At 46.9% G+C, this 16,134-nt stretch overlaps 1 protein-coding gene across 1 annotated transcript; it reads right to left on the bottom strand.

The window, feature by feature from the left end:
• Nucleotides 1-1,472: 1,472 nt before the first annotated feature.
• On the bottom strand, nucleotides 1,473-6,753 carry IL10 (interleukin 10). Its single transcript, XM_003893197.4, has 5 exons — nucleotides 6,222-6,753; nucleotides 5,280-5,339; nucleotides 4,833-4,985; nucleotides 3,715-3,780; nucleotides 1,473-2,601 (listed from the first exon to the last, which is right to left on the bottom strand). Exons 1-5 carry the CDS (start codon nucleotides 6,384-6,386, stop codon nucleotides 2,509-2,511), a joined length of 537 nt encoding a protein of 178 aa, XP_003893246.1. The 5' UTR covers nucleotides 6,387-6,753; the 3' UTR covers nucleotides 1,473-2,508.
• Nucleotides 6,754-16,134: the final 9,381 nt, after the last annotated feature.

Here is a 16,134-nt window from a genome sequence, read left to right as displayed (position 1 = left end):
AAATGGTTGCATTCTTTTGAGTTTCTGATTCTTTTCCAAAGGAGGCTATCAGATATGCATCTATCTCAGTGAACAGAGGGATGGCTTTGAATAGAATGGAAGGCAGGTTTGCCCTGCGTAGTTCCCAGCTTGACTTTTCCCTTTAGCCTAGTGATTTTGAGGCCCCAAGATTTTCCTTTCACAGACTTAGGATGTCTTCTTTAGTTCAGTATGGACAGCCTCAGAGTAGACAGCTTCTGGCCCCTCTCCTTATCTTCTGCTAACCTCCATTCTTACTCCTACCCTTTCATCTCAGAATTTTCGCTTTGATGTTTCCCACTTCCTTCCTATGGTTACTTTAATCAAAGTGAGTCAGGTCTTACTGAAAAACTGACCACAGCCTGTCTGCTCCCAGCCTTCCCCAGACCAGGGCTGCCCAGGCAGAGCGTGAGGCAGACTAGTGTTTACTCAGCCCGTTTTTTTCCTCCTCTCTCCTCTAAGTCATGGGGCTTTGAGTAGGGCTTCCCCAGCCACCGTGCCCCTCCCAGCAGACCGCAGTCAGAAGCCAGTCTCACATTTGTCTGGTGGCTCAGAGAGGGGACAGAAAGAGCAGCAGCTGATGTCCTTGGCTATCCTCTCAAGTGGGCTAATTTGCTTATTTTCAACTCTGTTGGATCCAGCCCTGTTGCCTCTGATCTCAGCTCAAAGAGGATTTGGCGGGAGTTTTTGGTTGTGATGACCAATAACAACCAACTGTATGCACTGTGACCATCTGCTAGTGACAGAAGCCCTGTGAGCTCATTATCTTAATCCTCAGGATAACCCAGGCAATTCGTATTCACCCTAAAAACTTCCCCTGGCCGGGGGTGGTGGCTCACGCCTGTAATCCTGACACTTTGGGAGGCTGAGGCGGGTGGATCACTTGAGGTCAGGAGTTCATAACCAGCCTGGCCAACATGGTGAAACCCCATTTCTACTAAAAATACAAAAAATTAGCCGGGCATGGTGGCATAAGCCTGTAGATCAGCTACTCGGGAGGCTGAGGTAGGAGAATTGCTTGAACCTGGGAGGCAGAGGTTGCAGTGAGCCGAGATCATGCCATTGCATTCCAGCCTGGGAGACAGGGAGAGACTCCATCTCAAAAAGCAAAAACAAAAACAAAAACAAACCCCAAAAAACTTCCCCTGTTTTCCTTTCTAATTTTGGTACCTATAGAATCTACTCCTTAGCCTTGAAAATCAGCATGATCTTTAAGGACTTAGGAGCAAATCTTTGAAGGATTGAGTTGTGGGAAGACCATGGTGTCTTTGCTGTTGGCTTTTGCAGTGAGAATAGCTTTTTCTCTGATGGGGTTTGGAGCCTTCCCTCTCTCCTGGGAGGGGGTAGCTGGCTTCCTTTCTCTGAAATGCAGAATTCATTCACCCATTCTCTTTTGTCTTGGGATCTTCGAGAGAACAATTTTAGTCAGACAGGAGTCAACGGACACCAGAACATTATATGAATAAGATACATTTATTTATTCAAAATTAAAATCTGCCAAGAAGACAGACAAACAATGTAACATTCCCAGAGGAACTGAATCAATTCTAGTTAAAACTGAGTTCTATTAGAACCAAATTTATTTTTATTTTTATTTTTTTGAGACAGAGTCTTACTCTGTCACCCAGGCTGGAGTACAGTGGCATGGTATCAGCTCACTGCAACCTCTGCCTCCTGGGTTCAAGCAATTCTCCTGCCTCAGCCTCCCAAGTAGCTGGGATTACAGGTGTGCGCCACCACACCCGGCTAATTTTTGTATTTTTAGTAGAGATGGGGTTTCACCATGTTGGCCAGGCTGGTTAGGAACTCCTGACCTTAAGAGATCCACCCACCTCGGCCTCCCAAAGTGCTGGGATTACAGGCGTGAGCCACCGCGCCCGGCATAGAACCAAATTTAGGTTGTTATAAATAACAAGCTGGCCACAGCTTTCAAGAATGAAGTGGTTGGCGAATGAGGTTAGGGGAATCCCTCTGAGCCACTGGAAGGTGAATTAATCATCAAAGGGGCTCCCTGGTTTCTCTTCCTAAGAGTATTTGTAGCAGTTAGGAAGCCCCAAGCCCACAGACAAGAGAAATTAGAGGGAGGTCAGGGAAAACAGCTCAACAGCTCGAAAGCGTGGTCAGGCTTAGAATGGAAGCTTCTGTTGGCTTCCCAAGGAAAGTTTTTTTTTCTCCCTTATATAACTTATAATTTATCTTAAAACACTCAAACACCATAGGGTATCACCCTATGGAAACAGCTTAAAAACAGGTGAAAATAATAAATATTGAAAAAAAATTATAATATTGGGCTTCTTTCTAAGTCGTTCACAGAGAAGCTCAGTAAATAAATAGAAATGGGGGTTGAGGTATCAGAGGTAATAAATATTCTATGAGAGAGGTACAATAAGGTTTCCCAAGGGGCTAGGTCAGGTATCCCAGAACCCCAGATCTGATTTTGGAGACCTCTAATTTATGTCCTAGAGTCTATAGAGTCGCCACCCTGATGTCTCAGTTTTGTATCTTCATTGTCATGTAGGCTTCTATGTAGTTGATGAAGATGTCAAACTCACTCATGGCTTTGTAGACGCCTTTCTCTTGGAGCTGTGCAGAGAGATAAGAAATATTCAGTTAAATCCCTTCTGGGGATGAAATAGGCTCCCCTTTCCCATGCTCATGGATGGGCATGACCTTGAGTGCAGAGGCTGCTTGTTCTCCCTCACGCTGGGAAGTGAACCAGAGGATAGGCCCAGCTGCCTTGGGAAAGGCAGTGCATTGACCTTCATCTCCTCCAGGCCTGAAGTACGGCTACTGCCTAGCAAAGGGAGCATTCATTTTGCAAAGCGCTGTCTTCAAAATGATGCCTTTTCAACAATTTTAAAGGTCACGTATTCACATGATGATTATGCAGAGTGTGATGAAAAGACATTAGAGGAAGCACTTTGAAAGCAAGATGGTGAGAGAAGGAGAGGAGGGAGCCTTTTAAATGTCTGCGTTCTCCCACCAACACATTGAACAGGCCCTGCCCTGCTGCCCTGATCTACTATGAGAAATTCACACCCCCTAATGTTGGCACTCTGTGCAGTGTCTGTCCCCAGCCCACGAGGAGGACATAGGCCGCATGGTTTCTGGGAAATCAGACTGAAAAAGTTCACGCACAGTTGGAAGTGTGAAACCTTATTTGGTTTGGGAGCTGACATTCTCAGGCACCTTGGCAGGTGCAAGGGGCAGATGGAAAGTGGGCTTGAACCAACTCCAGCTAAGTGAGAATCCAGCTTCCTGCTCACTCTGAGTTCTGGGGAGTCTGGGCTGAACCCCCAGGTGTATTTGTATGTGCACATTTACGTGCCAGCTTCCTGCACGTGTGGGTTCAGCCTAGATTCCCAACAAGCTACTTTCTGTACTTTCTGTTTCCTTTGTCACTCTCCCCAGCACACAGCTCACTGTGTTCACAGGCTGGCCGGCCAGCCTAACCCGCAAGCCTGCAAAGGCAGCGAGCAGTCATTTAGAAACCCCCAAAGACACTTAACAGAAAACAAATACAATCAAGGCGGCAGCTCCTCACTGGCTGAGCAGGTCATACCATCTGTCAGGTTCCCACACTCCTTCCAATGAAGGATGGGGCCTACTGAGTCCCTGCCACCTTCCACGCTTTGGGGTTGGGGAGTGGGCATGGGCTGTGCTCTGCAGACCCTCTCTGCCACCATCCAAGCTCACCTTACTAAAGGCATTCTTCACCTGCTCCACGGCCTTGCTCTTGTTTTCACAGGGAAGAAATCGATGCTGTGGAAGAAAAGAGAAAGTGTTGGTGATCCCGGCTCCCAGCTCCATGTCCATCGCACTTAGGGGACAAGCTGGTGGCATCATGAGGGTGCTAGATTTATCCAAATGCCTCGCCTCACAGCTCCCAGAGAGAACTGAGCCCTGCTTCACCCTTACTAACTATCCAAGGGTCAGAGAAGAACCATGGCCCTGGGAGATAAAATGTATTTCTCCAGGACCCACTCCGAGATGTTCGCAAGGCTTGGATGACAACCCAGGTCTTGGGATTCCTTCCTCTCCTGGAACTCTACAGTATCTCCTGCAGTGCTTAGTGAGGCATTCTTCAGCCTGTCTTTTTCTGCCTCTCCATCCTGTCCCTCCCTGTCAGTCACAGCCACTGAGGACCATTTCTAAGCATCTGAGGAGGGAAGCTACTGGCACCAAACCCTTCACATAGCCCTGTCCTACAAATAAGCACCAACTGTTTTTCCAATATTGGTGAGAGAACAAGGGAAACCATTAGTAGTGAGGGCATCATGTCAGTTGGAGAAATAAATTACTTAGAGGAATTACTCATAGACACTAACCCGAGAATGAATAGTCCCCTTGTCCCTTCTAAAATGCCAGGGAAGTCCTGTCAGTCAATTGGGCCCTTCTTAGAGCTTTGCTTTCCAAATGTTGAGATTAAAAGAGGTGAGTGATGTTTCCTCTGCTTGGAAACCTTAGCTCCCAGCCCAGGGTCTAGTTACAAAGAGGCAGTGGAGGCCTGACTGAAGCTCTGGGCTCTTTTCATGAAGAGAGAGAGGAGAGTAGTTAATAACCCACAAATGACTCACAAATAACAGGAAAGCTGTTCGCAAATTTCACATGTAAATGCCTAGCAGCCACCCCCCACGCCTGCTCAAAGAGAAATGAGCAAGAGATCTGACTCCAGGAGTCTTTCCACATTTACAGCTAGCTCTGCCAGTCTGTGTCTTTGCTGTGTCTCTAGATGTGAGTGTCTCTGGATGCTGGTCTGTAGGAGATGGTATTTTGGGGGCAGCTGCAAGGGAAAGAACTGTTCTTCTACTTACACAGCGCCGCAGCCTCAGCCTGAGGGTCTTCAGATTCTCCCCCAGGGAGTTCACATGCTCCTTGATGTCTGGGTCGTGGTTCTCAGCTTGGGGCATCACCTCCTCCAGGTAAAACTGGATCATCTCAGACAAGGCTTGGCAGCCCAGGTAACCCTAAGGGCAGGAGCCAAAGGTGAGTGAGGGATTGCTGGAGGTGGCTGGGAGGAGGGGCTGCCGCAAATAGCTTGAGAGGACAGCTTGGTTCCAGCGATCCTCCTTCACCAGAAGCCTCCCCCCAAGGACTGAGCCTTTTGTAAACCCTCTGGCTGCTATGTGCTGAGTTAAGATCTTCCCACTTCTCGTTTTCAAAGCGAAGGAAACAGACCCAATTCCCTGCAATCAGGAAGCAGAGCCTCCCTTCCCTTAATCAGGCTGCACACTCCCCCAGCACCCCGCCCCTGCTCTCACCTTAAAGTCCTCCAGCAAGGACTCCTTTAACAATATGTTGTCCAGCTGATCCTTCATTTGCTGCATGAAGAACAAAAGGAGAATGAACTTGAGGTTTGGGGAAATAACTGAAATGCGCTCTTTTTGATGCCCTTGCGTTTCGAGTTTTTGTTTGTTTGTTTGTTTTTGTTTTTTTTAAATCAATTTGGCTCTGGCCCAAAATATCAAAAGGGGAGTTTTAAAAACAGAGGATTCAACAGTGATGGGACCATCACTTAAATCTGGTCCTCCTCCTCAGAGTCAAGTTATTTAAAAAATCTGGCCGATTTTGAAGCGAAAGCAGAAACTTGACTCAGTCCTGGTCTTCTTTCTGCAGAGCTACATTCGGCTTTAAGGAACACCTATGTCAACCCTTCGGTGCCTCGAGCCCCCTCTCATGTCCTGTTCTCTACTTTTCTTTCTCCCCACTGTAGACATCCAGTTCAGCTTGGAAAGATCCCAGGGAATAAGAAGCTCCTTCTAATGCAGGTTTCCCTCATGTAGAGTGCTTCCCCAAACCACTGGTCTTTCAGGTCTGGAAAGGCTCTAAGCAGAGGCAATTTAAGCTTCCCTGTTACAGGGCATGGGGAGCATCTTCACCTCAAATCAGACCTTTCTTTACTTCTCCTAGCCAATAAAGTATAGAGCTCTAGCAGGATCTTATAAGAAGTTTCTCAGCATGAGAAAGAATGCATTTACTTTTTAAGGCAGCTTTTCCTGCACATTTACTGTATCATCTGGCTTAGCTTAACTCACTAAACCTATGGCTTGATCTAGGATTCTCTTAAGAATTTAAGTTTGGGGAAATAGGTGTTGGGGATGGAAGTGGAGGCACAGGAGGAGGGTTCTTCTTATAGCTCCAGGAAAATGCCTAGTTCAGGCAGTCCCAGGAAGAGAGAAAGCACAGGAGGGAATCATACTCACAAAGAAAGTCTTCACTCTGCTGAAGGCATCTCGGAGGTCTCGAAGCATGTGAGGCAGGTTGCCTGGGAAGCGGGTGCAGCTGTTCTCAGACTGGGTGCCCTGGCCTGGGCTGGCCCTCACCCCAGTCAGGACGACTAGGCAACAGAGCAGTGCTGAGCTGTGCATGCCTTCTTTTGCAAGTCTGTCTTGTGGTTTGGTTTTGCAAGAGCAAGCCCCTGATGTGTAGACCTTCACCTCTCTGTCCCCCTTTTATATTGTAAGCTCAGGGAGGCCTCTTCATTCATAAAAAGCCACAATCACAGGTTTCCCGGCACAGGATTTTTTCTGCTTAGAGCTCCTCCTTCTCTAACCTCTCTAATAAACTTAGTTTTCAAATTTTGCATCGTAAGCAAAAACGATTGGTTGAACATGAACTTCTGCACAGCTATTTTTAGGATGGGCTACCTCTCTTAGAATAATTTTTTAGCTTCTCAATTAAAAAAAGTTGATTTCCTGGGGAGAACAGCTGTTCTGTGCGCAGAGGTCCGCAGTTGTGGGTTCCCATTCGCGTGTTCCTAGGTCACAGTGACGTGGACAAATTGCCCATTCCAGAATACAATGGGATTGAGAAATAATTGGGTCCCCCCAACCCAGGGTGAATACCCAAGACTTCTCCTTGCTAACTTAGACAGTCACCTTAGGTCTGTGGGCCTTAGTTTCCCCAAGTAAAATGAGGGGGTGGGCTAAATATCCTCAAAGCTCCCAAGAAGCTCTTCCATTTTACCTTCCAGAGACCGGCTTCCTACAGGACAGGCAGGGTCACAGGATGTGCTCCAGGCTCCTTTACCCTAATTTCATTTGGATTCTCAGGCACACATTTCCTCCTCTTCAGCTGTCCCAGGTGTCCCCTACCCCAACTGTGCTTGGGGGAAGTGGGTAAGAGTAGTCTGCACTTGCCGAAAGCTTGTTATATGCTAGTCAGGTAGTGCTCGCCATGACCCCTACCATCTCTATTTTATAGTGAGCAAACTGAGGCACAGAGAGATTACATCACCTGTACAAGGGTACACCAGTGCCAACTGAGAATTTGGTTCCCTCACCCTACTCTATGCCATCTCCAACACATAGAATGAAACCTTGGATTAAATTGGCCTTAGAGTTTCTTTTAGTTGTAAGCTTCTGTGGCTGGAGTCTAAAGTTTAAAAGATGGCGAGGAAGAAGTTGAAATAACAGGGAAAAGAAGTCAGGATTCCATGGAGGCTGGATAGGAGGTCCCTTACTTTCCTCTTACCTATCCCTACTTCCCCTTCCCAAAGAAGCCTTAGTAGTGTTGTCTTGGATTTGTTTGTGTGTGTGTGTGTGTGTGTGTACAAGGTAAGGGGAGCCAGTTGAGTTGCGGCGTGGAGCATTGCTCTACCTGGGGAAGGACCAGGGCAGTGACATCAGGACTTCTTCAGATATCTGCAAAGTCTCTGGGGATCCTTTGAGACTTCACCTTCCCCTTCCACAGGGACTTTGCCTGCCGTTCCAGTTTAGACTGTAACTGGGAGGAACACTGGCCTAGGTGCAGGAGGCCTGGGCTCTGCCTTGGCCCTGTCACTCTATACTCAGGGCAAGTCACTCATCCTCCCTGTGTCTGTTTTTTATCTGTCCCAACAGGGCAACAGCACTTGTCCTCCTGCCTGCCAGGCAGCACTGAGTTTAAGTAGCCATGGACCCAGATGGAGGGCGTTCCCAGTGTTCTGCTGGGTCTTCACCTTCCTGCATCAGCAATGGGACATCTCCAATGGCAGAAGGTTCTGAGCCTGCTCCACTGGAGAAGGTCACTCACTGCAAGGGGCGCAAACACCTTGGGGCCCAGCCAGCATAGAGTGAATGGGAGGGAGGGATGAGAGGGCCCAGGCCCAGCCTATGGATGTCCCTGCTGTGGTGACCTATGGATCAGGGTCAGGGGACTGTAGTGTCTCTTCCCAACTCTTCAGGGAGTGTCAATACAGAAACCTAAGAATCAGGAAGTGAGAAAGAGCCTTCTAGAAACTAGTATGGAGCTAACTCAGAACTTACTGGTCCTGCCAGCCTTACACTGGCTTAAGGGTTCTGTCTGAGTTCTGCTGCCAGGAAGCAGAGAGAAGGGGACCAGGACCTGGGTTTCCCCTGCTTGCACCTTTCTCCTTCCCCCTCGGCTCCTGGGTTTTCTGGGCTGTGTCTGTGTTAGCCTGCAGGGTTAGCCCCCTCTCTGAGCTGAGTGTTCCAGAAGTGGACTCAGCATAGACACCAGGCAGGCCAGGGGTTCTGAACTCTGGGTGAGGCTGTGAACCCCTCCTTCCTTTGTTTCCCATCATGCCCTATGCTTACCTTACTAGGAAACCTACAACCCTACCATGGTTGTCATTCATGTACACATCATGCCTTGCCCAATCAGCTTTGAGCTCCCTGAAACAGGGCATTGTTTTATTAATCTTTGCATACTTGGTACCTAGCACCGAGTCTGGCCCGTGGAAGGATCAGCTATACTTGGGATGGGCATAGAAGAGTGCCCTATGAGCCTGGAGGGTGTGAGGCTAAGGAGGTGGTCTGGGCACAGGTAAGCACTCAGAAGGAGAAAGAGAGTGACTCAGGGAGGCAGGCAGCCTCCCTTCAATTTTCTTATTATTTGAGATGTGTGTGCAAATACACACACACACACACACAAAATGTCAGGAAGAAGGGAGTGTAAAAGCCATTTTTACCTTTCTTTCATCTATAATCTATTAAATAGGGTTGAGGTTAGGATCTAACTTCTTTTTTTTTTTTTTTTTTTTTTGAGACGGAGTCTTGCTCTGTCACCCAGGCTGGAGTGCAGTGGCGTGTTCTTGGCTCACTGCAAGCTCTGCCTCCTGGGTTCAAGTCATTCTCCTGCCTCAGTCTCCCGAGTAGTTGGGACTACAGGCGCCCGCCACCACACTCAGCTAATTTTTTTTAAATATATATTTTTAGTAGAGATAGGGTTTCACCGTGTTAACCAGGATGGTCTCGATCTCCTGACCTCGTGATCCACCCACCTCGGCCTCCCAAAGTGCTGGGAATACAGGCATGAGCCATCGCGCCTGGCCGGGATCTGACTTGTTTATTTGTTCTGAAATGTGTAGCTAATTATCTCAAGCCATTTGCTGAAGAGTTGATTCTTTCCCCGTTGATTTGAAATTATTGTCCACTCTCATTTCAAAGTTTCAGAATTTAAGTGGTTGGAGAGAACCATAGGCAAATTCCCCGATGCACGTCCTCATTTAACATATGGAGACAACAGCTTCTCCATCAATATGTCTCAGAGTATTGCTGTCAAGAGATAGATGTGAACGTTTGAGTAAAGACCCTATGCCCTTATATTGACAAGGCAACAAGAACAACAAACAGGACTCCTATTTCTCAAGTTTTTGAAGATATCTGTTCATCTGAAAAGTCACTGGCGTCCACGGGGAAAAGTCCCAAACCCATAGGTCATGTTTGAGACATAAATGCCAACACTCACATGTGAGGAGATTTGGGTTTGGATTTTGGTACAAGGTGCTCATGCAAAGAGGGAAGTGAGAAGGCAGGCACCTATGGATGGATAGAGTGTCAACCTGGGCACAATTCAGTTCTGTGAATTTCAAGAGGTCACAAATGCTACTCTCACACTGTGAGCTTCTTGAGGCCAAAAGGCCGAGTCCAGTTTGCCCTCAAGCCTAGATGCATAGCAGGCATCTAATCAAGCTTATTACACCCATTTTAAATGAATTTTTCCAGTTGGGGACACACTGGGAAATCAGAAGGTTGTGGGAAGGCAAATACCTCTCTTCTTCCATCCCTACTCCAAAATATTCTCTCATTTCTGTATTTAGCTGCAAATGAAGGAAAACCTGAGTAAGCATGGCTTTAAAAAAAGGGGATTTTATTTTATTTTCTGTCTCACTCATCAAGAAGCCCAAAGCAAGCACTCAGATGTCATCCTGGACCCGTTTTTTCTGCATTCTTGTTCTCCTAACCTTTGTTGAGAGGAGATAGGAGAGATAGGAGGTGGTAAAGTCCAAAGGTTTAAAGGCATACCCACCTAGGAGACCCTGATAATCTTTTTAGGAAGCTCCACCCCGTAAGTTTCACCACTTTAGCTGCAGAGGAATCTCAGCAGGCAAGAACTGCTGGTGTGTGTGTGTGTGTGTGTGTGTGTGTGCTTATGCAAATAGATTTTGGAGGGTGCTTTCTACAGTTCACAAGATCTTATAAATAATCTGCCTCCTGTTAGAGCGGTCATTGGCCAACCTCCCCAATAGCACTTAGGTTTTCCTGTTGAGAGGGGGCACTGAGAGACAGGACTAGCTGGATTTCCTAGACCAACTGAGAATCCCTAAGCCTAGCTGGGAAGGTGACCGCATCCACCATTAAACACGGGGCTTGCAACTTAGCTCACACCCGACCAATCAGGTAGTAAAGAGAGCTCACTAAAATGCTAATTAGGCAAAAACAGGAGGTAAAGAAATAGCCAATCATATATTGCCTGAGAGCACAGCGGGAGGGACAACGGCTACCCTCTTTGAGTCCTCTCCCTTTGTACGGGAGCTCTGTTTTCACTCTATTGAATCTTGCAACTGAAAAAAAAAAAAAAAGAATCTGCCTCCCTTGCCGGGCACTGTGGCTCACACCTGTAATCCCAGCACTTTGGGAGGCCGAGGTGGGTGGATCGCGAGGTCAGGAGATCAAGACCATCCTGGCTAACATGGTGAAATCTCGTCTCTACTAAAAATACAAAAAAATTAGCCAGGCGTGGTGGCGGCAATCAGGTCCCAGCTACCTCGAAGGATGAGGCAGGAGAATGGCTGGAACCCAGGAGGCATGGAGGTTGCAGTGAGCCGAGATCGTGTCACTGCACTCTAGCCTGGGTGACAGAGCAAGACTCCATCTCAAAAAAAAAAAGGAATCTGCCTCCCAGCTACTCTCATGCCAAGCAAAATGGCAACCTTCTTGGTTACCCCATGCCTTACTGCAAGTCCGCAGCTCAAACCCAAGAGTGGGGAGCGGGCTAGGAGCCCTGTGAGGGTGGCTCTGGAACTGCAGAGGGAAGGTTCAGGGATCTGGGCTTGCTGGACTCTGGGTTTAGACAGCTTGTCGGGAACAGGGTCAGCCAGCAGAGAGCAGGCAGGTTGATGATACAGGCAGAGAAGGTGAGATTGTGGCCATCTTGGGGAGGGGATACAACTGTCCTGATGAAGAAGCCCCTCGGGGCTTGACTCTTATTTGCCATTAGTAGTTATTTTTTATGGCTGATAACAGGAGTTTCATTTCTTCTTATCCAGGACATTTAGTGTGTAAAATAGCTTCGCCAGCTTGAAATTTCTAGTATTCCCTTGAATAACCTTCCTCAGCTCCTTGGACAGAGGCTTCCTCGGAAGCTGTGCTGCAACAGACCCCATGTCCATCACACACCCAAAGTGTGGCCAGCTTGGGGTGCAAGGGGACAGGGGTCTGTGAGCACCATATTCCTCTGGGCTGTCCTGACATTGGCTTTGATAGTGTCTGGGGTACTTCAGAATAAAGGCCTGGTGGGCCAGAAGTTTAGGAGGAGCCCGGGCTGGGGATGGCCCTTAGGTGGAATGGAACAAGGGTTATGCAAACCGGATTAAGTGCCCTTCCGAGGATCATGGCTGGCAGACACTGCAAACCACAGATGAGCGGAAGGGCTGTTCTTTGGGCAGCCAATGTGGAATTCCCCTTTGTGCAACTGTGGCACCACATCAGGCAATTTGGATTTTCCTTAGGGGATGGACACTGTGCTCTGTAACTTCTCATATGAGAAATTTGGCTTATCAGGGACCAGGACACCAGGTGTTGGAACCTTGGCCACCCAGAGGACCATAGCTGTTTCTGCTCTATCTTTATGACTACCTAGGATAACTAGTGGGCTCCTAAGTGTGGGCACAAATGGATTCTTTTAGCTCCAGGACTGTCCCTCTGGTGGGTTTTAGTTTGCTCCAGTCTCCAGTGGATGACTGCCACCTCCAACCCAACATATCCAAGCAGGGCTGGGTCTGTAGGTAAGTGACTTCTGCAGTCATACAGGGTCCCATGACTAAAAGAGTCCTCCCCTTGCTCTGCTATCACCATCTTGAAATTCTCAATAACTGTTGAGCAGGAGGTTCCACATTTTTATTTCGTACTGTCCTCTCCTGCCAATTTATGTAGTTGATTCTGGATCTGAGAGTAAAATCATCTCTCTCTGGTTTCACCTTCATCCAGTGCACCCTAGCTCAGTAAATGGAACTATCAATTAACTCTAGAAATGATTTGTTGGTCCCTCCATTTTCCTTGCCCGTCTATGTTCAATCTGTCACCAGAACCTCCAGATTTTTCTTCATAAACATTCCTCTAATCTACTGATTTGTCTCCATTTCCATCATCACCAACAATGACTGTCTGGTTCAAGCTACTATCTGTTGGTAGAAGAGTTGAGACAGGACTGGCTTGTCTGTCATAATATAAAAGAGTCTTGGAAGATGTCCGGGGTCCAGGGTCTCAAACTGCTCGTGGCCTTTGGAACACCAAGCTCTGTGCCAAAGGGTGGAAAGCTGCCCTGCTGCACCACAAATCTAAGCCCAGGACATAAAACCCCTCGTGGCTAGGGCTTAGGGCATAAAATCCATCGTAGCCTCTGGAATGTGCACAGACTTGTTGGTTGCTCTCCCAGACTCGTAAACATGCTCTCCATTATCTCGAGCAGCACAGCATATTCTATATGTGTCAAAGAAAATGCTAAACCGTCACAGCTATGCTTGATGCACCACTACCTTTCTACCCCCACATCCTCTTGCCCTCAACTGTTTACCCCCAAGTCCTCACCACCTGCTTCTTTGTTCGATCACCAATAAATAATGTGGGCTCCCAGAACTTGGGGCCTTCACAGCCTCCGTACCAGTGTTGGCCCCCTGGACCCACTTTATGCACGCTTAACTTGTCTTTGCTCATTCCTTTGACTCCACCAGACTTTATAGCCCCCATGGCCTGGTGTTGGGTCTCATCACCCCAACATTATCTTATCTCTCCTGGACTCCAACATAAATGCCAAGTTGGTGTTCTAATATCCATTCTCTAGACGTTCTCCATGTTGTAGCAAGTCATTATTTCCAAGCACCAATCTGATCATGACTCTGTTGCTACTTGAACCCTTCCATGGCTTCCCACTTTCCCTCTCTTGGTCAAATAAGGACTCATATTCTTAATGTTTTCTATAACTTGCTTTATCATCTGACCCTGCCTATCTCTTCTGCTTCAACTTGTGGCACTCTCCACTTTCTACTTCCCTCTGCACTCCAGCCTCATTGACTTTCTTCTTCTTTTTTTTTCAATGATCCACATGCTCTCTCTCTCTCTCTTTTTCTTTTTTTTTAAAGAGACAGAGTCTTGCTATGTTGCCCCGGCTGTTTTTGAACTCCTAGGCTCAAGTGATCCTCTTGCCTCAGCCTCCAAGTGGCTGGGCTTACATACATCAGCCACTATACCCAGTGATTTATCCCCTCTCTCTCCTATCACAGGGCCTTTGCACATTTAGTTCTCCTTTCCTGTTTTCCTCCTGTCTTCATCCTTCAGCTGTCAGCTCAGATGTTCCTTCCTCAAATGAGTTAATCATTCCCCAGTCTAGGCCAGGCCCCTTGGGTGTATCTTCTTGGATCACCTTGCTCCTGCCCCTCCATAGTATTTATGTCAGTTTGCATTAGACATGTGGCTGTGTGATCATTTGATTGACCTTTGTCTCTCCTGTTAGACTGTGGCCACCTCGAGGGCAGGGCCTGTATCTATTTTTGATGAGTGTTGTTTGCTCAGTACTCAGCATGGTTCTGGGCACATCCAAGGTTCTCGCTAAATATTTGTTGGCTGACTGAGCAGCTGAGCATGTGCTTCCTAAACTTTTTGTAGTGCTACATGGCTGTATGTCTGTTGTTCTTCCATCTCTTATAAAGCATAAGTAGAGAACGGATTCATCTGAAGAAACCACTATCCTTACAAACTATATGCGTATACCCATTATAGCTTTTCCAGTTTTTAAAAGAATTGATCTGATTACTAATTAGTGCTCTTCCAGGCATATGTTAACTCCCCCATGGCTGCTGGAATGTAAAAATTCTATAGGATGTCAGAAGAGGAGGGGGTCTTAGACATTATCAAATTCATGTGTCTTATTTTACAAATGGGCAAACAGAGGCCTGGAGAAGACTTTCCCAGGTCCTAGGGGTAGTTAATGGCAAAGGTAGAATCTGAACGCAATTCTTTTTCAAATCAGTACCTAATTCCTTTACTCACATAAGTATCAAATCACTCTGAGTTCTCTGGGCCTGCAGCAACAATTAGGGGCAGTTGTCTAAGATGTGTGCAGTGTGTGAGGTTGTGGCGGTAAGAAGTTGAAAGTCTATGACAATAAGTTTCCATCCATTAAACAGTTATGAATCTATTTTGTACTCCTTGGGTACCTTAAGTTTAGGAATTGGGGATGATAGTGAGGTTGGCTTAGATATTTTTGTCTTAGGGGAAGACTTCGAGCCTTGGAATATTTTCAGACAGAATGGCATTTCTATTTTGTCTCTGATCCATGAGTGTCACAGTATTAAAAAGCGTAGTTTGGCCTGCCTTCCCACTGCAGTACCCCTACAGGAGCAAGACCTTCCAGAAACCTTATAAAAGAGAGGAGAGGGGCTGGGCGCAGTAGCTCGCGCCTGTAATCCCAGCACTTTGGGAGGCTGAGGCGGCTTGATCACTAGGTCAGGAGTTCAAGACCAGTTTGGCCAATATGGTGAAACCCCGTCTCTACTAAAAATACAAAAATTAGCTGGGCATGGTGGCAGGTGCCTGTAATCCCAGCTACTGGGGAGGCTGAGGCAGGAGAATCACTTGAACTTGGGAGGCTGAGGCTGCAGTAAGCAGAGATCACACCACTGTGCTCCAGCCTGGGTGACAGAGTAAGACTCTGTCTCATTAAAAAAAAAAAAGGAGAAAGTTGAGCACTTCCCATCATCTTGGCCATTCTGGTCCTTACCTCTAAAATGTGCCACTGACTCTCAATCTTCCCCATACTCTGTTTGTTTTGTGCATTTTGGATGCACAGCTTCATCGCACGTGAAGATGCAGGTGCTTCCTCCAACCTTGGATTCATGCTACTTCCACTATGACTGTCATTTACTAGTTAGCTCATAGACTAAGGAAGAAGGGAAACGGAGTGGGTGTGAGTAACTGCGTCCAGCCTTGCCCTCGGTTCCCTAAGTCAGCTGTTGGCGAACTATGTGGATCCCTTTACAGTCTTCAAAGTTATTGAGGACCCCCAAAGAACTTTCACTTATGTGGGTTATATATACATACATATATATACACACACACACATATATATACACACACACACACAAAAACATTTATCATATTAGAAAGTAAAACTGAGACATTTTAAAAATACTTCCTATGACATCATTTTAAAGTCATAAACAATAATAAACCCTTACATGTTAACATGGCATTTTTAAATGAGATGTAACTATTTTCCAAACCAAAACACATTTAGCATTGTTTTGCATTTTTTCCCAAGCTTCTTTAAATCTCTGGCTTGATAGAAGCAGGATCCTCACAACTGCTCCTACATCCGGTCTGTTGTAATATGCCGTTTTAGTCGGAGCATAAGAATTTTCCCTTGGAAAAGGGAAGACCTCTCAGGGTTTCTCAGACCACCCTTAGAGAATGAATGCTGTATGTGTTTCACAGAAATCTCTGGGTGAGGACAAGTGGGAGGAGAATGATCAAAATGTGGCCTCAGAGGCAGGTGCAGAGGATGTACCAACAGGGCACTTGGCCTGGGTAGATAAGGGAGAAGCCCACTACTGTCTTCTTTATTCAGAGTTTCCAAATAACCAGGGTGGTCTTTCAGTTTAGCAGCTCCTGTGAGCCT

This window comes from Papio anubis, chromosome 1, assembly GCF_008728515.1.
Source record: "Papio anubis isolate 15944 chromosome 1, Panubis1.0, whole genome shotgun sequence".
NCBI lineage: Eukaryota > Metazoa > Chordata > Mammalia > Primates > Cercopithecidae > Papio > Papio anubis.
The sequence above is the reverse complement of the archived record's forward strand: the minus strand, read 5'-3'. Positions and strand labels throughout refer to the sequence as shown.